The sequence below is a fragment of the Miscanthus floridulus genome, chromosome 1, assembly GCF_019320115.1.
Source record: "Miscanthus floridulus cultivar M001 chromosome 1, ASM1932011v1, whole genome shotgun sequence".
Classification (NCBI taxonomy): Eukaryota; Viridiplantae; Streptophyta; class Magnoliopsida; order Poales; family Poaceae; genus Miscanthus; species Miscanthus floridulus.
Genome location: NC_089580.1, coordinates 86,507,784 through 86,535,647, shown reverse-complemented (window position 1 = coordinate 86,535,647; position 27,864 = coordinate 86,507,784). Strand labels below are relative to the sequence as shown.

Genomic DNA, 27,864 nt, shown 5'->3' with positions numbered 1-27,864 from the left:
AAACTGACTAAAGGTGAGGCAGTCTTACTAAAAGGTGAGGTTTAGGGCCTGTTTGACAGGGCTCTGGCTTCTCTGAAAATGGCTCCGGCTCTGGCTCCTCTAGAGGAGCTGAAGCCGTTTTGAAAAATGTTTGGCAAAACGGCTCCTTCGCACTAGACGACGTGAACCCATAGCAAGGAGCCGCGCGAAGCTCGTTTTTGAGGCTTCTCCTGCGCAGGCTAAAAATGGCTCCGGCTCTTGACCGGCTCTCTATGCGGAGCCCTTTCCAAAACAGGCGTTTTGCACAGCTCCTGCAGGAGCCGGAGCTGAAGCCCCTGCAGGAGCCCTGCCAAAGACGCTCTTAGTACTATTTAGCAACATTTGAGTGACTAGTGGGCTAAAATTTATTTAATCTCATTTAATCAAAATGTTTTGGTAAAAAATGGCTAAATAAAATTAGATGAGACTAGACTTAGACTTAGACACGGCTAGGCACGCAACGTCCGAGGTCCGAACCATTCACAATGCATGAGCAATTTTTTCAGCGCAGCCCACTATAAAGCCGCACAGGGCCCAACAACAGACTCGCGGCGCCGACCGAGTGTCAGTTGTGGTCTGCTCCAATCCAAAATCCAAAATCCAAAATCCAAAATCCAAAAGAACAACAAAACCCCTCGCTGGTCGCTGCTGCTCTCCACCAACTTTAAAAACCCGTTTCTTTCTTCCTTTCTCCACTTGATCCCTCACGTGCTCCGACGCGCCGCGGCTCGTCGCCGCCGCCGCCGCCGCCGCCATTGCCGCCTCCTCCACGTGCTCCGCGTGTATGCCTCCCCACCGCCCCCCTTGCTGCTCGGAGGTAAGGGTAGCCTCTCCCCTACCTACTACCTGTCCTGCTTCCCATGCGTGAGTGCGCGCGCGTCCCGGGGATCACGCCCTCTGGTTGGGCTGGGCGGCGGCGTGAACTCCGGCGGGTTCGGAGAGCGAGCCGGAGCGGTCGGCGGATAGGAGCGGCGCTTCCGTTTCTAAGGTTTGGGGGAAGGGGTTGGGTTGATGGAGCACACGGAGTAGACCTGAGCGTTTGGGGGTGCAAAACCGCGTCAACTTGACCCAATCGCAAGCTATGTTGCTGGATTGTTTTTCTTCCTTTTGTTCTTTTCTGATGCTTGCTTAGTTTTGGGTTTATGTATGCGGATTTCTCCTCATCTGATGCCCGCGTTGGGCCCCCTTTTGCCACTCAAAAACTGTGCTTGACTGATTATGGTCTGGACGATGAATGTTGTTGCTTGAGAGCAGCATCAGACGTTGCTGCCTTATGCACCTGCCATTTGAGTGTGAATTTCACTTGTATTGTATTTGTGAGACTGCGTGTAACACTGATTTCCGGGCCTATTAGGTTATATTTCTGTTGTGTGGTTCTATTATTTATCTGTGGAAATACCCTGATTGTATTAGTACATTACCCAACCTTCTTGCTTTCATTCACTCTGCCAACACATATATGTCACTGATATTTAATTTCAAAATTCTAATATCTTCTACCCATTTAGGATACGCCTATTGTTATTGTTGGGCGTTGTTTCACCTGTGCTGTCTATCTGTTTGATGCTTCAGTGCTGGTGACCATGGCTCAGATGCAGTCAAGTTCGAAGGAGCAAGAGGTTCATGAAGTCGCCAGGAAATCTAATGAGCAGACTGTTCTGAAACAAGACGCTGTTGACGATGAAGACTCTGGTGATACCACTTCCTCTGCTGGTGAAAGCAAGTATCCTGGTTGGCCTGGAACTAGTGTCTTCAGGATGCTGATTCCTGCACAGAAGGTTGGTGCAATAATCGGCCACAAAGGCGAGAGGGTCAGAAGACTGTGTGAGGAAACAAGAGCCTGTGTTCGTATTATTGGCGGTCATCTTTGTGCGGCAGAGCAAGCTGTAAGATAGCCATCATCTGATCCTCTACAGCTAAAAATTCCTTTAAATATGTCCTGGTGGCGCCTGAGAAGAAACATGATTTACGTTTTGGCTCAATTCAAAAAAGAAATCCTAAAATTTGCTTTCATTTTTTTTGAAAGGTAATCATTTTTGGAAGGGAACAGCCTGATGAGCCATTACCTCCAGCCGTGGATGCCCTACTAAGAGTATATCAGCAAACTATTAACGATGACTCTTTAGATGTGGGATCCGATAGTGTGATTGTGAGGCGGATTCTTGCACCCAGTGAACAGGCAGCAAGCCTTATTGGTGAGCATGGTGTGATGATTAATTCAATCATGGAAGCTTCTCAAACCGACATCTTTGTCCTTGGTAACTTAATTTGATGTAACCTCTCAGCTCAGTTTTTGACAATTATTATTTGCTTCTGCTCAGTGCTTGTGTATCGATTATTGCACTGAAGTAATTGGAATATGAGTAATCTGCCAGGAAGCATCAGATTTTGTGTTTTACTGAAATATAGTTAGTCCTGTTGCTGCAGAACTTTGCTCTGGTAAATCTGATGTTTGAAAAGATAAAGTATGTTTTGCTACCATCACAGAGGTCCAACTGATATTGCAAACTGGATCTTTTATGAAACATGGTTGCACTTAGAAACGCTAGGCAGAAGATGCACTTTTGAAATGTAGTGTTGCACTGTTGCTGTCGCAATTGTTAGTGACACATGTGCTCTATATGCTGTCAGATATCCGTATCCTTTAATGGTCGTGCCTACCCATTTGATTCTGACAAAAATCAACAACAACAACAACAAAGCCTTTAAGTTCCAAACAAGTTGGGGTAGGCTAGAGTTGAAACCCAGCAGAAGCAATCAAGGGGTACAGGCACGTGAATAGCTATTTTCCAAGCACTCCTATCTAAGGCTAAGTCTTTGGGTATATTCTGACAAAAATCAATCAATCTATTAGTTACAGAACAAGCAGAGAAGTCAGTGTACATGGTCTCTTCTTGTACTGAACTGGGACTCAGCTACTTTCAAAGAGTTCTGATAAAGTATAAAACTGTGCTATAACTTTTGAGCTCCTTAATTTTCATGTACTATTTTTGTTACTTGATTTCTCGACCTATCTTGTAATAGCAACTTTAACACTGAAAATGATTGCTCATGGCAACTGGCAAGTATGAATTGATCAAATTCTCATAACACTGACTTCTCTGCTTGATTTCTCGACCTATCTGTTGATTTGATGAAGCACGATTCTTACCTTATCTGTATCTAAATTGTTCCATTCACTGTTTAGATGGTGATCTGCCTCCTGTTGCACTGGAAGAAGATAGGGTTGTTGAAATATGGGGACTGCCTGCAAGAGTGCATAAGGCTTTGGAACTTGTTGCTTCTCATCTGAGAAAGTACCTGGTTGATCGAAGTGTGATCCCATTGTTTGATTGTCATGTAAGTTGTCAGCCACTATTTTGAGCATTTGTTATTCAATTTCAATGGCACACTGGAAACGGTGCACATTAGTATGCTCACCAATATGTAATTCTGAGGACTCGTTGCTTCTCAGGTACCTATGCCAATCTTGCACATGGACATGCCCCCATGTCACTACATTGACTATCCTGAGGGCCCTGTGCATCCAGTTAGTCCAGGTTATCACTCTGTATCTGCTGAAGATCTCCAACATGAACAATGGATTGACACTGTCTATTTGAGGGGTAGGCATCCTATGGGAAATCTTCGACATGCTGATACATTTGAATATAGATGGGAAGCACCTACACCTTTCAGGAGACATCGATCTGTTACACCACCAAATCATGCTATAACTGCATATGGGCCAGAAGCATCATCACCTATGGAAGCATATCTATCAGCTCCTATGGAATTACATTCACACCACAACCTTCAAAATTGTTGGCATTCATCTCCAGTTAATTCAACAGATTCTGTTGAAAGAATACGCTCCCTTATATCTGTGTATGGACAACAAGCACGGCTACAGAAACAGACATGTCAATCAGCTAAACTGGGTAAACATCCACGGTTCGGAATATCTTTACATGGAAGTGAAGCCCATCCAACTAGGGTATCTCCGAGAGATTCTACTGAACATCCTCCATCTCCCGGTATTTCTGCATGTGGACAAGAAGCATCTCCATGCTTCAGAATGCATCCACCAACTACTGTGGAAAATCTTCTAAACTGTCGTGTATCTGCATGTGGACCAGAAGCACAACTACCACTACATCCGGCTCCAACATCATCAACTAGTCGAGCAGTTGCTTCTCAAGTCTGTATGATTTCCAAGGAGTCTTATTTATTTGCTTGACCACATGTTTTCATTGTTTTGCTAAAAAATTGATTTGTGTCTATTTGGTTGGTGGTTTGTTTGACAGGTTAAGAAAAAGATGCAAGTACCAATATTCTATGCTGAAGCTGTCATTGGCCCAGCTGGTGAAAGAATTGAATACATTCGTCGTACCAGCAGGTCGAGCATTTTGATAACCAATTCTGAGGGCGCAATGTCTATTGAGATCACTGGAAGTGCTGCAACAGATGTTCTAACTGCAGAGCAGCTGATTAAGGTATTCTAAGAAATTTTTCATACCTCTGCTGAGATAGTAATATTAATCATTTACATAGGACATTCCCAGGCTATATGATAAGCAAATACTTAAATTTCCCATCTGACTCCTCTGTGGTTACACATAAAAAAAAAGGGCGTACCCAGTGCAGAGAGCTCCCGCTCTGTGCGGGGTCTGGGGAAGGGTGTTAGTGGCAAGCCTTACCCTCGCCTGTGCAATGCGAGTAGACCGCGACTCGAACCCGGGACCTTCCGGTCACAGGCAGTAAGACTATACCGCTTGCACCAGGCCCGCCCTTCAAGTGTCTAGAGTATTCAATATATTTGAATACTTTCCTCTGTGGTTACACATGTAAAACATAAAGTTTTTCTGTACTTTTTTTTAAAACAAAGTAGTTTCTTTGGTGGGAGGCCTACATTCAGTGTCTAGAGTATTCAATATATTTGATTAATTGATACTTATTCGGGTAAGAATACGCCTCCGTTCAACAGATGCTGCCGGTCTTGTTCAGATACTCAATGTTAGTCTAAGCGTGCTTGCACATTCTAGTTGTTAACGTTCAAATGCACTACAATTGAGTCTTTCAATTGTAACCTGATTTTAAATTGAGATTGACCAAAGAAACAACTCAATACTTTTGTTAGTGTGAGCAGTGTACAGTGTCAGGGTTCAAATTTACTTGTTTTTGCATTCCATCTTATCTTCTGCTGTTGTACTACTCAAAGAGATCATTTTTAATACCAAAAAGGATGTAATCCTCACTTTTTGATGAGACAGAAAGAATTAATATTTATGATGCGCAATAAGTATCATTAGATTAATCATAGAATATATTTTTATAGTAAATCTATTTGGAGATACAAATATTGATACTATGTCTACTCCCTTTATTCTAAATTATAAGATGTTTTGGCTTTTCTAAATACGTAAATATACATTATGTCTAGATATATAGTAAAAACAATGTATCTAGAAAAGCCCAAATGTCTTATAAGTTGAAATGGAGGGAGTATAAATGCACTCCCTACATCCCAAAATACTTGACCTTATAGGATTAAAATTTTGTCCCAAAATATTTGACACTCACTTCCAAATACACATTTCTCTTCCCCCAACAAACCTTTTTCTTTTCCCAATACATCTCTATCTCTATTTCTCTCTATCTCTCTCTTTGTTTTCTGTGCATCACACATTTTCACTATTTCTTAATGCTGGTGTCTGAACCGAAAACGTCAAATATTTTGGGACTAAGGGAGTAGTCAAACTTGAGAGAGTTTAACTTAGTCCAAACCTAGGATTACATTATCTTTGGGGCGGAGGTAGTAATTTAAGCTGATGCTTTAAATTTTGTTCTGTTTATGGTTATCAGGGTTATAAACATTGCCTTTTCACACTCTTGATCATTGTTTCCTTTTCTAGAACTTTATGGCCGAAGCAGCTGCCGCCTCCCCTGGTCACAGTTTCGACTTCATTCCATCATATTTGCCAGCACTCAGATCTGCCCAAGCTGATGTTCTTGCTTCCCCTGGGACAAGCGAAGTGTCCAGTTTGCCAGAACGACGCCTGCAAATGATTTACTGAATATCCCCAACAGTTTTATTTCTGCACATACCACCAAAGATAGCCAAGCACCAATACCGGCAACACAGGAATATACCAGAGACAGTAAATTCAGAAGATGTTTTGATATTCATCCTGAGACTATCTAGCTTTACAATTTCAACCCTAAGGATTTCATCTGGATTACTTTTAGACCCTTTTTTGTTGTAGCCTTGATTCATTCCATGGGTTGAACGTTAGAAACTAGAGAGCCTGAGCATATGCTATATATGGAAGTAAAGTTTTGGTCGATTCTGCGAAGATGGGGTAGCACGATATGTGTGCCCAGATGATTGAACGGTTGCGCTTCGCTGAAACAAATTCGTACTAATCTTTGCTCCATGAGATACCTATTGTTTGTTGTCTCTGTTAGCTGCTCTAGTGTCCCCCGATCTGTTAGTATTAATATTTGCTGGTTTACTGGGTCTGGGTGCTGCTGCACAAAGGCACCTCCTCGAGAAAATCAGGGGCTCCACATGTGTGTTTTTAATTTTTCTGATTCTGATTTGATATGATGGGAAAGAAAACCTTTTGGTACCGGATGTGTGAGGCTGCGCTGAAACCTCTCGCCTGACGCTGTTGGGCATGCAGGCATTAGAGAGGGAAAACGCCGCGTTTGGGGGCTCCGCTGCAAGGCAGACAGACGCATTCGGCTCCTCGTTTCTCTCTCTTCTCTTCGTTCCCGCGCGGAGAGGGAGAGAGAGAAACAGGGGAGCGGCCACCTCCTCTTCCCTGCCAAGAAACCACGATTTCTTACGGGTTTGTACCGAATTTTCTTTAGGATTTCCGATTCGATTCTCCGGCGAGGTTCTCCATAGGGTACGCATCATAATCCGTCAGGATGTGATCTATGTTCTGGAATGTGGAATGTTTTTTTTTGTGAAAGTTTTGATTTTCTTTTTTATCATCAATGCTGCAAAGAGGAAACTTGACCACCGTGGAATGCCACATAACAACGTTGCTGCAGCCTTTTTGCAGGGAAAATTTTTACTTCTGCTGCAACCGGTGCAGAATTTCGAATTCCTCCATTCCACTTCTCTCTGTGCAATCAGCCATTCATATATTGGTTCTGGCATTCGTTCGGCCTTCTCAAGGAAGCTCCTTATATCATATGTAAATATCAAACTTCCTTGGGCTGCATTGAGGCATTATTGGTGTGATTCATTCAGAAAGCGCTGTCACCTGTAGGCGAATTTTGATGTAAACTGACCAGACATGGCTGCGAAAGACGGCTCGGGATCACAAGATTTGGGGCACAGGTTGTGGCCCATGCTGTCCTACGCTTGCGGCGAGCTATGTGTGATCATACTGCTCTACGTGGCTGCCTTGGCATCCTATGCAGCCACAAGGTTGGCGCGCATCTGCGGGCTCCGGCCGCCCTGCATCATGTGCACGAGGCTGGACCGCGCCCTCCATGGAAAGCCATGGTTCTCCGGGGACTTGGTTTGTGCCGTGCATCGCTCTGAGATCTCATCTCTGGCTCACTGCAAGAGCCATGACCAGCTTGCACGCTCTGGTGATCTCTGCAAAGCATGCCTACTTTCATGCAAAGCGGTAGGTGTCGGTGTGGAGGTGAACTCTCGGTCTGCATCCAGCAGGTCAACAAGGTTGTGTTCTTGTTGCTCGGATCCATTCAAGAATGCTCGCAGCGCGCAGAAGCATTCTGAAGCAGCCAATGCTGTCGAGTCTTGGGATAGTGTACCTGCAGATCATCCAAATGAGAAGAGTATGTGTAGCTATCTATACTGCTGTACTCTAGAGTTATTATATATTTTGATCTTCTGACTAACTGCACGCATATTTGTTGATGTAGCTTTTGTGGTGGGTATTGAGGAAGTCCATGAATCAGATGGCTCACCAGGCTCACATGGACATTCTAGAAAGGACAGCGCCCCTTCTGCGAATGTTGGGACAGCAAAGAGCAACTATAGATCGGCCGCACCAACACGCATTGCTGTGGACCGCAACGGCAGCGTGAAAAATGCTTCCGTTCCTAGGGTCAACTTGACATCTCCTCGGCCATCAGAAATTATCTCTGCCAGGGACAGCAACTCAACAACCCAGCAAGAAGTGAAGGCACTCCTTTCTCAGATATCTTCTGTACGGGGCCTCGATAGTTCTTCCAGTGAAGGATCTCCCAGCCCTGGCATCAATGCTCTGAATGAAGAAAGCAACCCTACGAGCAAGAGGCCATATCTCGAGAGGAACTATTCTGTGCTGGAACCTTCAGACGGGAGCCTCACCGACGATGTTGAAGGGGAGAGTTCTCTCGAGAACGTAAAGAAACAGCTTGAGCTCAACAAGAAGTCAATGGCTGCTCTTTACAAAGAGCTTGAGGAAGAAAGGAGCGCTTCGGCAGTCGCAGCTAGCCAGACGATGACCATGATCAATAGATTGCAGGAGGAGAAGGCTGCAATGCAGATGGAAGCACTGCAGTACCTGAGGATGATGGAACAGCAGGCAGACCACGACCATCTAGCAATACAGGATCTACATGATTTACTTACAGAGAGGGAGAAAGAATTGCTTGACTTGGACGCTGAACTTGCACACTGCAGGAGGCTCCTGCAGAACGATCCATTCAATGGTGACGGACTTAATGGAACTGATACAATGAACAACACAGATTTTGTGGGGAGCGCCATGTCGCATTTTGAAGACGATAAGGCATACATTTTGGAATCCTTGAGCAGATTGGAGGAAAATCTTGGCATTTCCACGAACAGACTTGCTTCTGGTGACGCCAGAAATAGTCAAGAAGACATACTGTTTGAAGATCATACAAGAGCTGATGGATCTCCTTCCAACAGTGACAAGTTGAGTGGTGTAGCAAGTCTTAAGATTGAAATTTCTCTGTTGAATATAAGTCTGAGGGCACTTGAAGAGGATCAGGAGTTTCTCAAGCAGGTATTGAGTTCCCTCCGATGTGGTAGTGATGGACTGCAGTGTATACAGGAGATAACCAGCCATTTAGCAGAGTTGCGAAGAGTTGTGACTCATTAAGGAAATGGTTTTGCCCCGAGTTCACACTATTTGGCCATCCTGATGTAAGAACTATTCTAGTCATCTTTTAATTGCAGGGGGGACATGTTCTGAAAAGCAAAGAAATTTTATAGCATTGCTTATATTATGCAAACATCATAACAAATGAGAACCTGAAACCTTCATTAGCCATGATGCTTGAAAACTTTAAAATGCTCATCACAGAAACCTTATGCTTATTATGTGCTGAAACTCAAGCCCACCTGCATCTTCCCTAAAAATGACAAATATAGCTGTTTCACCATATTGAGGTTTCAGAAGTTGCCCGGATTAACAACTGCCTACTTTATTGCCCAGATTATATATACTTTCTTGATATTTTCCCAACACAGTAGAAACCTACTGATTTGTCATTTCAATTTTCTTTGAAGCAAAATTTTTGCTGTGGATACTAGTGTTTACGGTTCCTAAATATCCAATGCCTTTACAGGTCTCCACATGCAGATATATGCAGGCTAAAGAGAGCGCTTCCAGTGAGTGCCCACAATGCGATCTATCTTATCGTACAAACCTGAAGATGGATGCCATTGCAGGAATACCAAGCTCTTCACTTCTGATCGGACTCGATAGAAGACCAAAATTTTCCATCTTTTGCACTTGAGTTTCTCGTCGACATTTGCAGATTACTGAAACAGATGGAACTGTAAAAAGAATTACTGAAAGAGATGAAACATCTCGTGTATGTGATATGGTGGTTGTTGAAATTAGGAGCAAAACCTGTAACTGTAGATGTAACCAACCTTGATGGTTCCTGCCAAGAGGAGTTAAATTGTACATGATATATGCAGTTCATGTAAAGTCAGTGAATATCCCGTATTCTGGGATGCAAGGTGTCATGACTATCCAATTTCCTTTCTCCAGCCTGCCAATTTTCCATTGGCTGGCGTTGATGTAGCTCAACATTCCTTGTGGACTGAACATCACCTTCACTCACATGAAACATATTAGTCCACTAATGTTCTCACTCAATTAACAAAACCCAAATGGGGTCCAGATGTTTTCAGCTTTGCCCCTAGACAGCTAGACGTTTCCCGTGAAGCTCCCAACTCGTGCGTGAAGCTCCAAATGGTTTGTATTACCCTTGCTTTCTAGTGGATATTTTGAGCTTGACCTATGAGGTCACTCGAGAAGGAGATTGGAGTTGAAAGAGACATTAGACCTTATGGTCACCTCAACAACGGGGACATAGGCATGCCTTTGGTGGTGTGGTCGAACCTCGGGTTAAATTGTTGTGTCTTGCATATGGGCCATGCTACAACTAGCCATCCATCTAGGCAATGTCCACAGCAAGCCACTACCATGCCGACCAAGCCATAGTTGTCAATGCAGCGGTGGCCTCCAAAGACCGCCTCTAGCCTACCATTCTACCATAATAAGCACCTACCGCCACCACACGGTGTCAACCCGCGAGCTTCTAATCATTGCTATTAGTGAGAAGCCACCACTAGATGGTTGCCACAACCGTGACGAATTGGTGACAGACATATGTCACTAGGTTCCTGCAACCGTGAAAAAATGGTAGCAGACATGTCACTAGGTTCTGCAACAGTGAAAAATTGGTAGCAGACATGTGTGACCAACCATTGTGGCATCGGTGCCCAACTGTTAACCGCGGCGGCGGCGGCTAAACGGAAACGGAGAAGAACCACAGTAGCTAGGAATATTACTACGAGTGCTTGGCCTACGGCCGATACAATAGAAATGTAATGAGTTCTCGATTTTTACAGTTCCACTCTGTCTCCTCCCTCCTATCCTCACACTTCTATCCTTCTTTCTTGTGGACCGCTTGGGCTTTGGGGCTGCAGAAGGGTCTCCTGGATGGGGCCTGCTAACATCCCTCCCCCCTCGAGAGCCGGCATGTCCCCATGCCGGTGCGCCTAGAAAGCGCTGTTGGAGTGCCTCGGCGTCCTCCCAGGTTGCCAGATCTTCATCGAGGCCGCTCCACTTGAATCAGCATCTGTGGCACGGCGTCACGTCCTCGTTGGTGCAGTCTGGTCTGCAGCACCCGTTCAGGAACTTGGAGCATGTCGTCGGGGTCCGGCAGTGCCGCGTCGATCGCCGGAGCTGATGGCGGTGCGGGATTGAGCAGCGACAAGTGGAAGACCGGGTGTACGGTGCTTGATGGAGGAAGCTCCAGCTTGTACGCCACAACTCCGATCTTGGAGATGATCTTGAAGGGCCCGAAGTATTTGAAGCAGAGCTTGTGGTGGGAGCAAGGGGCCAGCGAAGACTGCACGTACGGTTGGAGGCGGAGGTAGACGGAGTCGCCGACCTCAAACGAGCATTCCGAGCGACGCTTGTCCGCCTCGGCCTTCATCCGCTGCTGCGCACGGAGGAGGTGCTGACGGACAGCTGCAACCATTGTTGAGCGCTCCGCCAGCATTGTAGCCACGTCGGGAACAGGGTAAACAGAGTCATTAGTAATGCCAAAATGACGAGGAGAACGCCCATAGAGTACCTCGAATGGGGACCTGCCGAGTGCTGAGTGCGCACTGGTGCTGTACCAGAACTCGGCAAGAGAAAGCCAACGAATCCACCGACGCGGGCAAGAGTGAACGAAGCACCGTAGGTATGTCTCCAGGCACTGGTTGACGCGTTCCGTCTGGCCGTCAGATTGAGGGTGATAATAGATGGAGTCACCTGGGCAAGACGGAACAGCTCGCGCCAAAACAGACTTGTGAATATTGGATCCCGGTCGGAGATGATTTGAGAGTTATTATGCCGTGGAGCCGGAACACATTGTCCAGAAATGCCTGTGCAACCTTTTGAGCAGTAAACGGATGATGGAGTGGAACGAAGTGTGCGAACTTACTGAGCTTATCCACGACCACCATGATACAGTTGAAAGTAGCCGAGGTGGGCAACCCGTCAATGAAATCCATGCTCACTACCTGCCAAGCTTCAGTAGGAACGGCCAGGGGCGCTAGGAGGCCCGGGTATTTTGCTCGATCCGTTTTTGCCTGAATACAGACAATACAAGCGGCAACAAATTCCTTAATGGCATGCTTCATACCCGCCAATAGAACAACTTCTTCACTCTGCTGTATGGCTCTGTTCAGCTTGTTCGGCTTCTTTTTTCAGCTGGAACAGTGTTTTTCTCTCACAATAATTCAGCCGGAACGGTGTTTTTCAGCCAGTTTCAGTCAAGTTTCAGACCAGCGAAACCGGAGTGCCCACCGAGTGCACTATCATGGAGAGCTGAGATGATGCGCTGTTGCAGCTGGACATTGGAGCCCACCCAAATACGACCGGAGTAGCGAATAACACCACTGTTCCTGAAGTAGTTGCCTGGACTCTGGGTCTTCCGTATAACCAGCAACCAGTTCTGCAAGCCACGCAGGAGTGGAAACAGAAATTGCTTGTAGCTGAGCCGGAGGACTTGGGTGCCTAGAAAGAGCGTCAGCAGCCGAATTGGATACTCCTGGTTTGTAAATTACTTTGTACTGCAAGCCAGCCAGCTTATGATGCATTTTGAGTTGCCACTGAGTATGCAGGCGCTGGTCAGTGATATGCATAAGGCTGCATTGGTCTGTGAAAATAGTGAGCTCGGCATGCTGTAAGTAGGAGCGCCACTGCTCGACTGCCACCAAGATTGCAAGAAACTCCTTTTCGTAAGTGGAGTGCACTAGTACGAGGGTGCAAGGACTTACTGACGAAGGCGAGGGGATGCCCATCTTGTAAGAGAACTGCTCCAACTCCAGATTCGCTGGCATCAGTTTGAAGTTGGAATGGCTTTGAAAAATCCGGGAGGGCGAGGACCGGGGCAGAGACCAGAGCAGTCTTGAGCGCCTCAAAAGCAGAAGTATGAGCCGTAGTCCAAACAAACAAGGCATACTTCTTGAGAAGATCGGTTAGTGGCCGAGCTATGATTGCGTAATTATGCACAAATTTGCGGTAATACCCAGCAAGGCCCAAGAAGCTGCGAAGTTCCTTGACATCTTTTGGTTGCGGCCATTGTTGGACTGACTGGATCTTCTCGGGATCAGTAGAGACACCGCTGTTACCAACAATATGTCCCAGGTATGAGATAGACTGTTTGGCGAACTGGCACTTGCTGAACTTTACCTTCCACTGATCAGCAACCAAGAGCTGGAACACCTGACGCAAGTGGGCGACGTGAGCTTCAAGCGTCGGACTATAGATTAGAATGTCATCAAAGAACACCAGCGCGCATTTGCGCAAGAGAGGGTGCAAGGTGGAGTTCATTGCGCCCTAAAAGGTGTTAGGTGCGCCTGTGAGGCCGAAGGACATCACAGTGAACTCGAACTGTCCCCGGTGAGTCTGGAAGGCGGTTTTGTGCTCCTCGCCTGGGGTCAACCGGATCTGGTTGAAGCCGGCCTTGAGATCAAAATAGGTGAACCATTTTGCATGCGACAGCTCATCCAATAACTCATTGACAACGGGTATTGGGAACTTGGTCTTGATAGTCAGAGAGTTCAGCATCCTGTAATCCACACAGAAACGCCAAGAGATGTCTTTCTTTCGGACCAGAAGGACAGGAGAAGAGAACGAACTTGTGCTCGGCTATAAGTCCGGACTGCAGCATCTCGGTAACCTGCTTCTCAATCTCGTCCTTAAGAGCTGGCTTATATCGGTACTAGCGAACCGCCACAGGAGGAGCCCCTGGCACAAGAGGGATGTGGTGATCACACTGTCTACGAGGTGGCAATTCAGTAGACTCCGAGAATAGATCAGCAAACTCATCGATCAACTGCTGGATAGCTGGAAGAAGTGCAGGATGCTCTGACTGAGTAGATGAGGCAGCTATATGGAACAGTTGCACTAGTGATGAAGACGATGATTCAGGCAGGATGCCCTGAAGCCTGACATGTCGGGAGCCATACGGGATGCTGATCCATTTTTCATTCCAGTCAACTTTCATCGGCGAGAACGCCTGGAGCCAATCCATTCCTGCAATCATATCATAAGCGCCCAAAGGAATGACCCTTAGATTTGAATGGGAACTGTATCCTTGGACAACCCATTCAGCCCCTGGAAGCTCTGAGTTGCAACAAACTGAAGTACCATCGGCCACCTTGACTGACATCGGACGGGCCAAAGGTTTGAGGTCTTACAATTTTGAAGCGAGCTCGTCGCCGATGAAGGAATGACTGCTCCCAGAGTCAACCAAGATCAGAATATCGTGGCCTCTAGGGTGCCCCTAGAACTGCAGGGTCCGAGGGTGAACGGACTCAGACAGAGCAGCCGCTGACAACAGCATGAGGACTCGGTCATTCTCGGCTGGAGCTGGATCATGTGTGTCAGTATTTTATAAACTCAACAAGTAAATTTATACGATTGTCGCGCTGCTCTAGAAAAACGATGGTAGCATCTAAAAGAGAGTATTTATACTGATTTCGTGCTGCTCTAGAAAGACGATGGTAGATCTAAAAGACACGAGTATTTATACTGATTTAGGCCGGAGCCCTACGTCCAGTCTCAGAGATAATCGAGTGCGTGTTCCTCACTTGAATGCTCTGAAGTTCTTACAATGAGAGATGCAAGAATGGTGGAAGAGGTAGAAGAACCCAAGCTAGGCGGTGGGCTGCCCGAAGAGAAGCTTCAGGAGCCCTACTACTATAGGGAATGAATGAAATAGTAGAGGATGGATCTCATCCCCGGAAAGAGTGCCGTGGTTGTCCTTATATAGAGTTCGGGGTCAGGACAAATACAAAGCAATAAGTTCTCCTGACCGAAGGGTTGTGAGCCTGAGGAAGGTCCTAGCTAACTTCGCTTGCAAGCTACGCTGTCTTGCGAGGCACGTCCAAGAGTGGCTGTCGTCATAGTCTTGTGGCCACGTCGCGGCATGGTGCGGCGTGGTGCTACTGTTCCACCGGTGGCGGCACTGTAGGCACGATGGTGGTTCACCAGCCATCCTATGTGACATGGTCTTCGCCGCGGTCCTCGTCATCATCTCCTGGTTTCCTGGGACGTCGTACAGGAGTTGGTGGCCGCCCCCGGGTCGTTGATTGCCTTGTTGTCTTGAGGAGCGGGGGGCCACGATCCCTATCATTGGGATCATGGTTCCCGCTAGCCCAGATGGCCTCTGGGTCAAGACCCTCATCGTGGATCACATCCCGTAGTGGGCATGATTGTACTCTTACCTTGTCGGGCCATATCTGGCCGGTGGTCATCGTACCTGTCGTCACCGCTTTCGGCGGTATTGTCTTGTCTGTGCGGCGTGGAATAGGAATGGCGTCTGATCGGACCGAGGTGACTGTTGTCCCCTCGGTCCTTGCAGGGTCAGTGCGGCGTGCCTGTTCTTGTCAGAATAGACATGCTTGGCTGGGTTCGACCTCTCCCTATTCCTTTTAGGGGTCGTGATGGGGGAGAGATTGTGCGCCTTTCTAGTGCTGTGTGGTTAAGGTACGAAGGAGGGGTCGTGGCTGACCCTGACCTTATCGACCGGCCTAGCTTGCTTGACTTAGCTAGGCCTCGGTCGTTTGGGCTTTCGCTAGCTGGTGTATTGTGGGCAGTGTGGCCTACTGTCTATTCGGTGCCTTGAGACACCCTAGGGTTATAACCCCGACAGTAGCCCCGAAGCATTTTTATGACCACGAAGTGATCGCGAAAGGCTGAGATGCATGTGCGTTGAGTGCGGGTTTGTAGTCATGGCTTATTCGAGCTTCGTTGCTCGATCCCTTGCAGGCAGGTGCGTTCAATGCGGTAGGTGGCCATTGTGCTTTTGCCTCGTTAGGACGCCCTCACGATGTGGTATGTGACTGTTGAGCCCTGTCGTGTCAGTGTGTTGCATATCAGGGTTCGCAACCTAGGCGGGGGCGAGTGGTCTCGTCGATGCTGCACCGGCCCTTCCTTTTGGAGGGTCTTGATTTCCTCGACCTCACATGGGCATCTGACATTAGCTGTGACCTCCCTTGGTTCGCCATGCGGTGTGGGGGTCTCAGGCTGTTCGGTTCACTCTTTGGGCCTATAAATATTGGCCTTTCTTTCGCTTGAGCTACTCGCAACTGTGTTTGAGAGCCATCTATTTTGGTCCTTTTGAGACGCTTGATTTTGAGGGAAGAGGAAATGAGGGGGAGACACCGTGAGTTTTTGTTTTCTTATGGTGGCCGGGCGACAACATTTGTCTGCCTATCGTTCGGTTCTAGGAGGGATCTTGCGATCTGGGCAGGACTGGGTGGCATGGTTATTGGAACCATAGCTTTGCGACCTCCTCGACTTTTGGAGCGCTCTCGCTCGAGTGTGTGAGGTGGCCCTTGCTGTGGGCGATTCCAGTCTCTATGTTGTTGATTCTCGCAAATCGCTCTGCCCGGTTAGGCTCATCATTGAGCCATTGCCGGGCTGTGGTGATTCATGTTTGTACACCTATTGGTATTAGTTACGCAAACAGATAAATCCGCAAGTGCACGGATACCGCTGTAGCTTTCACCCAGAAGTATTCCTAGGTATTGATTTCTACGGGGAACATGAAGTGTACTAGAAAGGATCAAGGTTGTCCAAGGATAAAGGTAGAAAATTGTTTTGTGGGTACAAAGGGGTTTCCCTAAGGTTTTCCCAAGAAACTAGATAACCAAGGTTCAAACTTACTTCGGAGCAACAATACCTTTCTGATCCTCGAAAAGACTAGGAAGAGGTGATCGGGGTCAGGCTGCCAAAAAGTTCTATGGAAACACCAATCCGAACATGGTGGATTACAAAGGCTTGGTTAAAGCTGTCACCTCTAAGGCTACCACAACTATTCCATGGGATTGGGCACAAACTCAGGTAAACACTAGCCTAGACACCATCTATGCTAACAATTACTACTCTAGTCTAGATCTTAAGACTAGAGCACTCGATCGAGCGGAGAGCCCATAAGCAAAAGTAAAGTAAGCAATGAACTTGATCAAATAGAAATCTTGGAATTGCCAAAAGTTAAACCTGGAGGCTACTCAAGACGAGTCAACTCCTTAGAGATACAAAGTTGAGGAGGATCCAATAGACCTGGCTCCTCCTCCGCTCTCTTCCTCTCGTCTCTCCCTATTTTCTAATACAACTACATGTGAAGCACCTAGAGGGACACTACCACTAAAAGTATGAAAAGTGAAGCTCAAGTGAGAGGTGTGTGGTGTAGAGGGGACTCTACCCCCCTATTTATACAGAGATGTGAGGCGGTGTGGAGGCTAAATTTGGTGCGAAGCTCAGTCTCCACCGCCTCTGCATGGCCTCATGTGACCACCATACGAAGGGGTGGCAGAGAGGCGTTGGTGGGGGGTCGGCTGTGGCAGAATCATCTAATCTATTGCCCTCCCAAGAGTACTTGTCTTCCATTAGACACTAAGTACCCAAGAGAGTTCACTAAATCATGCTGTTCCGTCAAGCACACCCCATGGGAGAACTTGAAAATTCACATTTTTCCATTACGATCATAAATGAGAGAATAAAGCTTACAACATTCGTAACCATTTCCTACATCACTTTATTACAACATTAGAGTACCTAAACAAGTTGAATGCAATAGTGAAATTAAGACAGTTTTACATGTAAAAGAGTTTATACATTTTAGGTTTACTTTTTTCTCTTGCAGTGGAGAACAACATATGATCAGAATTACAACGGAAATAAAGATTAATGCTAAATCATAAAACTTTTCTTCTAAAAACTTTTAGTGAGGGTTATAAATAAACACTACAGTGTAGTGTGAAAGGAATCCTCTCTGAGCCCACCAGGAACACACAAAAGTCGTCTACCATCCATCGGTTACCTGCAACAAGGGAAATAAAACCCTAAGTACTCAATTATACTCAGCCAGACTTACCCGACAGGAGGAAAATAAAAGACTCCAAGGATATGCAAGGCTTATTTGGCTTGTGGGTTATTGTATCTGTGGAAGCATTACTAAATGTGCATCCTTATATTAAATTTTATTAGCAGTAGTCATTAGTTCATTAACTATCCATTCTATGTAAGCACCTATGCTACTTTCAAGCAGGTGGTAAGCAATCATAACCATTTTATCACCTTTCAAGTTCTAGTTCTTACTACGGTGCTAGACCATAGCCAAGTTAGTACCGTCTCACAAAAACGATGATTTGTGAATCAATGTATCCCAGCTAGGTACCCCGAAACACATGCCCCATTTGTACCCTAGGCACAAACGAGACCAACCCATTTCACTCCTGTTGAGGGGTCTAGGTCCCCATCCAAACTTGGACTCCAAGCTCCCACACTTGAGACCTGGTCTCAGCATGGTGCTTAGACCTCCACCTTTCCCCGCCTCTAATCAGTTGGTCCAGAAAGAGCGGAAACCCACGATAAGAGCGCAACGAGCCTTCTCACTCCCATAAACAAGTATGTGCTCAGGATAATAAGTATGTGACCTGACTACCATCCACAGCAACGGATGGTCTTCAATTGACACAAGAGGAACAAATGCAATCCGAGCCTCACTCGAATGCCTAACCAAGTCTAGATCCAAAATACCATTCCGCCCGGTCTCTAATTACCCTCCATATATATTCCATGTGATAGTAATATAATAACAACAATAATATCTTTTCTATCTCTCGCGAGTGATACGTAATCACTTGACTTCTACCGGATCCGATAGCATAGCAATCTACACGATCTTGACATACTAGTAGGACTCATAGGATAAGGATATATATATATATATATATATATATATATATATATATATATGCAAGTGGTTTTCATTCAACTCCTTAAAACTTAATGCACAAGCATAAAGTAAAGTGCAGAATAATATGGGTTGTGCACTGGGGCTTGCGTGGGTAAGATATAACCAAAGTTAGCATTCCATCGTGGCAACACGATCACCAAGGCACCATCTTTTCTACTACTCCAGATGACTCCAAAATCCGTCGTTGTTCCTATTATATACGTGGATGCAACGCAGAGGCGTAATTAATCAACGACAACCGTTACTCTTAAAAATATGATTATGCCTCACAAGCTAACGAGCTAGCTCTAATGACTAACATACTAGGCAATGTATCCATGTTGTCGAGTAAGGCATCGTTTCCCGTAAAATGTTCTAGTTTTACAATCCCAGGGTGTTTTGGCATTTTATCGATTAAACTTATATATATTTTAACTAGAACTTATTTAGCTACCTTAGCAAACGGATTATTGTGGGGATACCAAAATTACCGCGAGCACCTAATAATGTTAGGAGTTTCCTGTGAAAGTTTTAAAGCCAACACTATCACCACTTTATCACAACAATTCCTACAAGTTTATATTTTAACAATATTAAGCACCTAAAATTAATTAGATCACTCTTGAAAATACATATGAAGCTATGTGAACCAATTATACTAGTAGATACATCATGATTTTAGGAACCTAACAAATTTAGTTTCATAATTTTTGGTTAACTACACAAATTTATATTGAATTTACAAGTTTACCTTAAAAACTAAATTAGAAAATGCTTTAGACAAAGAAAAGGACTGGTGGCAACTAATTCAGCCCAAAAGCCTAGCACGGGGTGCGACTGCGCGCGCATTGTGATGGCCCAGCATGGCCCAAGGCCGGGAGGCCCATGTGCGGTGGCGGCTTTGCAGAAAGGTCCCCGAGCTTTTAGATATTACTACAACTACTATATGAACTATTCCTACCGACATCGGTTTTGCAAACAAGTACCCAAACTCTCCCGTCTTCACAACGGGGTGGTCCCCGATGCCACTGCGCGTGATAGCGCGGCGACCATCGGCAAACCGTGGTTATGCTGGCCACTAGCATGGGTCTTCGGTGACCTATGATGGCCAAGCATCTAAGTTATGATGGCGCGCTCCTAGAGATGGCGGTTAGAGACCTAGAGAGGCACTACAGCATAGCTGACCACGGCGGTGGCTGGGTCAGTCCGTTTTGTGTTGGCAGTGAAGCCATTCCAACGAACCTAAAGACTCACAAGACAATAGAGGTTGCGGGGAAGAAGAAAGGGCTTACCACAAAGCCAGCCATGCCACCGGTTGAGATGGGGAAAGACCAAGAGCCTAGCCACGTGTGCTCGCACCATGCGGCGACGCTTCGAGGCGGACACCGATGCGACACCGCACCTTCGGTGGAAACCCGGGCTAATCTAACACGAGCAGTGGCGCTCATGGCCGGCGGTGAGGAAAAACCAAAATTAGCTACAGACAGACCATGGCTAGGAGCGATGAGAATGGGGCGTCTTGCTAACTTTCCATTCTACTCACTAGCATGAGGAATTGGGCTGAGAAGCCATGAGCTAGTGATTATGAAGGAAGAGGGAAGGGTGCATTGCCACTATCACATTGTAGAGAGTGGTGACGGCTTAAGCGGCCCGGCCAAGACCCGACAAGAGCACGACAATGCAGGGACATGACCACACGAGTGAGGGGTAGGACACATGTCAGTTAGGCTCGGATGGAGCCATAAAGGTGTGCTCACGTGCGGCCACATGCAAGTAGCAGCGCGGCACCATGACGCGGCAAGCCATGCAATAGTGTCGAGATCAGGATGTGGTAGGTGGGTTGAGAGGTGGAGGGCGAGTGCTGCAGTGGTCAAGGTGAATAGGAGAGCGGGGGAAAATGCCACAATGACCGAGAGACAGCAGCCACAACATCGCCTTGGCCCTACAAACGGCTCGGTGTGGCTTGGACAGTAAGAGGGCAGGGCGAGGTGAGAGGCACGTCGCAACATCATCCTAGCAGGCAACACTACCCTACAGGCAAAGGCCACGACCAGCGCTAGCTACACACGCGCGCGAGGCGACCATGCCTACGGGGCCAAACGGACGAAACGGTGACACACACGCTTATTAAAGTGGGCCAAAAACTACTTACTAACTCGATGAAGGCTCAACCAACTACATGAACCCAAAGTTGATACTAACACCTAGCTGGCAAAGCAAACCTCACATCCAGAGAGCGACCTGAGAGGGAGATAGAGAGGTGCCAATGTGGGTTCATCATACTGAGTGCTGGTTCATGAACGCGGCCAATAGCATGGTCATAGTGCGTTCTAAGGAAGTTTGGGAAATTTTTAAGGAAACACGTGCCACTCAACACCACTACAACCTATACCATACCCAAGTACTCGCTTAGAGGTAACCAATAGTGCAAGAACGTGAAGCTAGTGTTTAAACATTTTAGTTTAGAATTTAAATGCCAAAATAGCATTGTCTACTATCCTTTTCAGACTCAAAAAAGGGCAAGGGTTCAGTTAGAACTAAACAACCATTAGCACTTTTGCCACAATTTTCAAGAGGCCTAAACCCTATCAATTCCAACCAACAAGTATTTCACGCAAAAGTCCATACTTCATACTAACCCATAGGATCAAAATGCTTAGGCACTATTTAACTATTTTGCTTAATATAATTCACCAAAAATGACACTTTAACTACAATTTCAACTTCTTGCTGATTCAACGAAAAGTTCTATTCAAATTTCGGATTCAATTTTTGAGCTCCCAAAAACACTAGTTAACAATATTCACTTTCTAAAATTAAAGTTGCATTCTCATCTTCACTATTTGCTCATCATCTTTACATAAGCGCCATACACAAGCCATATTTTATTTTTGTTTACAGAAATTGTTTTCCATATCAAACCATTAAAACTACTTATTCTATTCTTTTTTGTTAGGATTTTCATTTCACATGTGTTTTAAAATCTTAAAACTCAAAAACTTATTTTGCTAGATTCTCCGAGGCCTTAACCTAGGTGCTAAGCAAACTTGTAACACCCGAGGTGTTACAACCTTCCGCCATTAAAAGAATCTCGTCCTGAGATTCAGAGCAAGATTCAAAAAGGGAAAATGTGATTACACTTCATAGATCTAAAATTACATGGGAGATCACACGACTTCAAATGCTAAACCACTTATGAATTTAGAGATACACGATTAAGAACAAACCTAGTTCAACCAAAACCTTAATCTAGAAGTTGGAATAGACGAGGACAATGGAGGAACAACAAGAAAATGATCACTCAGAACATGTCGTATGCCCAACAGATCTAGAAACAGGAGACTGAGAACTCAATCATCGTGAACCCTAAGACAAAACTAACCAAAGGTGGACTTGAACTTCTTCAGCAAAAACCAGATCCCTTCTTCTTCTCAGATTACACAATCACCTCTGACTAGCGACCCTATTTCTATGAACGACGACTGGATCTCATAGCTCTGCTTCGAATTCAAGGGGGATGGGGATGAAGGAGGAGAGCAAGGGCATCTTATAGTGATGAATGGAGATGGGGCGCAGTGCACTAGAAATGGAGGCGATGTGGATGGGAGAGACTGATGGTTCACGAGGTGGGGAAAAAGTCATCCATGGTGCGCTCCCTATGTGAGCTCAAGCGGAGGGATGAAAAGGAGGAGGGGAGGGGATTCGCCTGACAGGGAGGCCTGCAGACGGCTGTGTTCCCAAAACAACAAAAAGGAGAGGGGAATGGGGGGTCCGTTACAGGAGTGAGGGCGGGGATCGAGAGCTGACATGGTGTGGGAAAAGGAGAGAAAGCGCACTGCACAAATGGACAAAGCGAGCACGGCACAATGCCACGGCCAGATGAGAACGGGGGTGCTAATGGGCCCTGGCGCTGACGACGTCCGCAAGGCACGTGGAAATAGTGACCCGGCGTGCGTAGCATGGATGAGCTAGACACAGGGCTTGGGACATGACATCCACGTAGGCTTTTCCAATCACTCCCGACTACCCATGGTTAACTTTTCTTTGTTGCTCTTCTTTTCCTTCCCTTCCTTGACCATAATATGCGCCAGTCTTTTGTATAGACTGAGATCATGACATACGTACTTCCTCCAAAACCACATTAACTCAGTTACCTTGAAAGAGCATTGCTCCATCAACCTAATGTGGATTTCCCATTAGAACACATAGATATTTTTTCCAAGGAGAATATTTTGTTGCAAGAGCGGTACAGCGGTGTAACTTGGTAAAGGTGCTTGGTCAACAACCTCGATACCAGCGCTTGCTGAGCAGCATCACCATGTGGCAGCTATTCCACAGGGGCCCTCGGTTTCATCACGGCACCTTAAGCTATTAACCAGGCAACTATTACCAACTTACACGCAATGAAGGTGGTGGGGTCATAGACCACAGAATTAGAGGAGTATTGCAAGGGAAGATTCGGGCAACAAAGGTTCCTTTCACAACAAGGGATAAGGAAATTAAATCCCATAATGGATCTAATTTAAACAAATTCAAATGTTCTACTGGAACATCCACAATTAGTTGATACAGTGTCCTCTATTATACAATCATGGCTGGTTCGCTTGCATCTGAATGGTCGCCTTTCTTGTAGCCCATTGGATGTTGTCTCAAGAACCCTAAGCAAGTCTAATGGAACCTAAGGGTAATTTGACGTAAACACAACGAAATAAACAACATGCACGTTCCAAACGCCCTTATACTAGTACAACGTACAAGCACTTACTCTCCCACTCTCGACACATTGCCTACCCCTACGACCAGATGATCTCAACAACTACGGATGAAATACAATGAAATGATTACACACTAGAGGATAGCGACGAGAAGCACCATAGTCTATGGATACACCTCACTAAGGCAACTAATCTACTTGGTCGGACCACACAGCTTCATCCTCGGGCTCAATGGTTTCTCCTATTGCCCGGCTATGGGTTTGTGTCCACTTTTGGTAGTGGCTGAGTGAGGGGAAGCAAGGGCTCTCCTTCTGACACCTCTGAGGGTGGGGGTGCAGGTGGTACTGCAACACCGGTTCTCCTTCTTTCTGGTGGGTGGACAGGGATTCCCTCCAAGACCAAGGAGTCCTGCCTTTTTGTGGCAAGTGTCATATGCTTGGCCCTTGTGACAAGATAGGCATCCTCCCGCTGCTGGGTGTGCCAATCTTTGGCCTCCTTCAGGGCTTCCACCATGGCAGTCTCATGACTTTCTGTGGCTGCCACATTGGCTTGTGCTTCAGCGAGATGCACTTGGAGCATCCTAGAGAAGATCATAGCTTCCTTGGCTCGGCGGAGGCACATCCTCAGCTCCAAGGCTTGCTGATCATACTGCTCATCTAGAGCAATCAAGTACGTGGTTAGGTGTACCATGGTTGGGCTGTCTTCTTGCCATCCTGCCCTTGCAAAGCCTCCATGCAAGCCCTCCATACCCATCGATTCTTTTCCAAAGGTGGAAAGAACCTCATAGGGGTATGAGCAATGGGCTCTTCATAGATCTGGCAAAGGTGCCGCAAGGCTTTGTGGGCCACAACCTGGTAGGTGTCAACAAAAGCAAAACCCGGTTGTGGTCACATTCTAGGCCTCAATGATGTTGGGGAACTCCCCACTCTTCCCAATATAGACGGTAACTTCACACCGCTCAGTGCCATGCTTCTCATACTCATGGCCCTCATACTCGGGATGATATTTGGCTCCGAGCTTTTGTATGGTGGCATACAAGATTTTGGGGAAGCCTTCAGCGTTTAGGCAGTAACTGCTAACCCGAGCTCCTACCACCCTTGGTGGGTGGTGGTTATAAAGAAGGATCGAGCGAGAAGCTTACTTAAGAGAAAGGCTAGGTGAGCTAGGATGCACCGAGTGGTTGTACCAAGTGGCTAGGCTAGGCCTTTTGTAATGGTAGAGCGGTCTTTGGTCCTGGCGCGGTCCACCATCGAGTCTTGCATGGGGACCAATAAAAGGAAAGAAGTAGAATCTTTATGTGCACGAGACGAGCGGTGTGCGATGCCATAAATGACTAGTACGACTACAGGGCAGAGGTCCGACAAGATCATAGAAGATGGTACAAATACATGAACCATGATAGGTGTGAACCACAGGCGAACGCGAAACATGAAGCCATAGTGCAGTAGTAATTTCTTGAGCAAGGACAAGACAATAGTGCACAATGCGACATGTGTGACATCTATGAAGGGCGCACCCGCAAGCAATACTGGCATGACGACTGAGGCAGCACCCATGCAATAGACTTAGGGATCGTATACTCCACAAGAGTCAGTCCATCGGAGAAAGCCTAGTTAAACCTATTCTGAATGCTTAACCTTAACAATAGGGCTACTTATATACTTCATAGACAAACGCTCTAACTTTTTGCAAAAAATAGGTTATCAGATTTTAATTTAGAAAAGAGTTTTGAAGCTTTATCTCCTCATTTATGCTCTGATACCACCTGTGACAGAACCGCCTAAACTAACACTCTCCCAAGAGTACTTGTCTTCCATTAGACACTAAGTGCCCAAGAGAGTGCACTAAATTGTATGTTCCATCGAGCACACCCCAAGAGAGAACTCGAACATCCACATTTTTCCATCAGGATCATAAATGAGAGAATAAAGCTTACAACATTCTTAACCATTTCTTACATCACTTTATTACAACATTAGAGTACTTAAACAAGTTGAATGCAAAAGCAAAATTAAGATGGTTTTACATGTACAAGAGTTTATACATTTTAGGTTTACATTTTTATCTTGAAGCAGAGAACAACATATGATCAGAATTACAACGGAAATAAAGATTAATAATGAATCATAAAACTTTTCTTCTAAAAACTTTTAGTGAGGGTTATAAATAAACACTACAGTGTAGTGTGAAAGGAATCCTCTCTGAGCCCACCAGGAACACACAAAAGTCGTCTACCATCCATCGGTTACCTACAACAAGGGAAATAAAACCCTAAGTACTCAATTATACTCAGCCAGACTTACCCGACAGGAGGAAAATAAAAGACTCCAAGGATATGCAAGGCTTATTTGGCTTGTGGGTTATTGCATCTGTGGAAGCATTACTAAATGTGCATCCTTATATTAAATTTTATTAGCAGTAGTCATTAGTTCATTAACTATCCATTCTATGTAATATCTCCCAACACTTGGTTTGGTGTCATGGTGTCCAAACCACTCCTCACTAGAATAGTGACCAATGTGCCAAATCTTGAAGGCAAGCATCTTAAGAACTTGTGGGAGAAGTCCTTGTCCTTCACCTCTTCTCCAAGTGTTTTAAGATCATTGACAAGCACTTGAAGCCTATGGAATATCTCTGGCACACTCTCATCCTCCTTCATCTCGAAGCTTGTAAACTTCTCTTTGAGAATGTATGCCTTTGCACCCTTCATGGCTTGAGTGCCCTCAAATGATTACTCCAATTTCTTCCATGCCTCATGAGCTCTCTCAATGTTCTTGATTTGCTCAAAAGTTCTCTCATCCAAAGCATCATGGATGGCACTAAGAGCAATGTCATTATTTTGGAGTAGCATTTCTTCAGCGGCGGTGGGAGCCTCTTCATCATCAATCTCAATATTTGTCTCTACCACCTTCCAAACCTTTCTATTGATTGACTTGATATAAGTTGTCATCTTAGCCTTTCAATAGGGATAATTTGAGCTATTAAATTGGGATGGCTTCTTGGTGTTGTTGATTTGAGCCATTTTTATACCGAAGGTTGTTAAGCCTCAAATCATGGTGACCTCAGCTCTGATACCACTTGAAAGGTCCTAAAGGCTAGAGGGGGATGAGTAGCCTATTAAAATTTCTACAACAACACTTAACAAACTGGCTAGACAATTATGAGTCAAAGCAAGTGTTGCGCTAGCCTACTAAAAATGCAAGCCACCTACCACAATTCTAGTTTCTATAGTTTCTAACCACACAATGGCTATGTCACTATACTAAGTTAGTATGCTCTCAAAGGCTAACTAAAGAGCCACACTAACCAAACTAACAAGCTGTCACAACTAGCTACACTAAAGAGCTTGATAACTAGTTTGCGGTAATGTAAAGAGAGTGAGCAAGATGGTTATACCACCAAGTCGAGGAGTGAACCAATCAATCATAAGAATGAATACCAATGAAGACCAATCACCTCAGAATCAAATGATGACACAATGATTTTTTACCGAGGTTCACTTGCTTGCCGACAAGCTAGTCCTCGTTGTGGTGATTCAATCACTTGAAGGTTCACGCGCTAATTGGCATCACACGCCAAACCCTCAATAGGGTGCCACACAACCAACACAAGATGAGGATCACACAAGCCATGAGCAATTCACTAGAGTACCTTTTGGCTCTCCACCGGGGAAAGGTCAAGAACCCCTCACAATCACCATGATCGGAGCTGAAGACAATCACCTACCTCTGCTCGACAATCCTTGCTGCTCAAAGCCGTCTAGGTGGCGGTAACCACCAAGAGTAACAAGTGAATCCTATAGCAAAACACGAACACCAAGTGCCTCTAGATGCAAACACTCAAGCAATGCACTTGGATTCACTCCCAATCTCATAAAGATGTTGGATCTATGATGGAGATGAGTGGGAGGGCTTTGGCTAAGCTCATAAGGTTGCTATGTCAATGCAAATGGCCAAGAGAGTGAGCTTGAGCCGGCCATGGGGCTTAAATAGAAGCCCCCACCAAATAGAGCCATTGTACCCCTTCACTGGGCACTCCTCGGGTGACCGAATGCTCCGATAATATCAACCGGACGTAGGACCACAGTGTTCGGTCGCCCGATGCTTGCCACATGTCAGCAGCTTCAAATGCTGATCGCTCGATCTCAACGGACATCAGTACATTTAAGTAGTGACCGGATGCGCTACTCAAAGTGACTGGACACCGGACCCTAGCGTCCAGTCGTTTCCAGTAAGGTTCCACTCGTGACCGGACGCGTCTAGTCATGCTCGACCGGACTCACCCAGCGTTCAGTCACTCACTGTCTCCTCTGTGCGCTTACACATCATTAGGACCAGACGCACCTCATCAGCATCTGGTCACAAAGTGACCTAGCATCCAGTTGAAGACCGAT

At 45.9% G+C, this 27,864-nt stretch overlaps 2 protein-coding genes across 3 annotated transcripts; both read left to right on the top strand.

Annotated features, from left to right (window-relative positions):
* Positions 1-742: 742 nt before the first annotated feature.
* LOC136489033 (flowering locus K homology domain-like) lies at positions 743-6,400 on the top strand. Its single transcript, XM_066485782.1, has 7 exons — positions 743-835; positions 1,591-1,904; positions 2,045-2,276; positions 3,206-3,357; positions 3,473-4,198; positions 4,305-4,493; positions 5,913-6,400. The coding sequence occupies exons 2-7, from the start codon at positions 1,602-1,604 to the stop codon at positions 6,072-6,074; spliced, it is 1,764 nt and encodes a 587-aa protein (XP_066341879.1). The 5' UTR covers positions 743-835; positions 1,591-1,601; the 3' UTR covers positions 6,075-6,400.
* Positions 6,401-6,692: 292 nt separating this feature from the next.
* Positions 6,693-9,936, top strand: LOC136489022 (probable myosin-binding protein 5). Of its 2 annotated transcripts, XM_066485772.1 has the most exons (5): positions 6,693-6,911; positions 7,060-7,205; positions 7,281-7,818; positions 7,906-9,139; positions 9,565-9,936. In XM_066485772.1, exons 3-4 carry the CDS (start codon positions 7,308-7,310, stop codon positions 9,093-9,095), a joined length of 1,701 nt encoding a protein of 566 aa, XP_066341869.1. In that variant the 5' UTR covers positions 6,693-6,911; positions 7,060-7,205; positions 7,281-7,307; the 3' UTR covers positions 9,096-9,139; positions 9,565-9,936. The 2 variants fall into 2 exon arrangements, with proteins under 2 accessions (XP_066341869.1, XP_066341873.1); XM_066485776.1 differs by having other exon boundaries at positions 6,693-6,851; positions 7,060-7,818.
* The last annotated feature ends 17,928 nt before the right edge of the window (positions 9,937-27,864 follow it).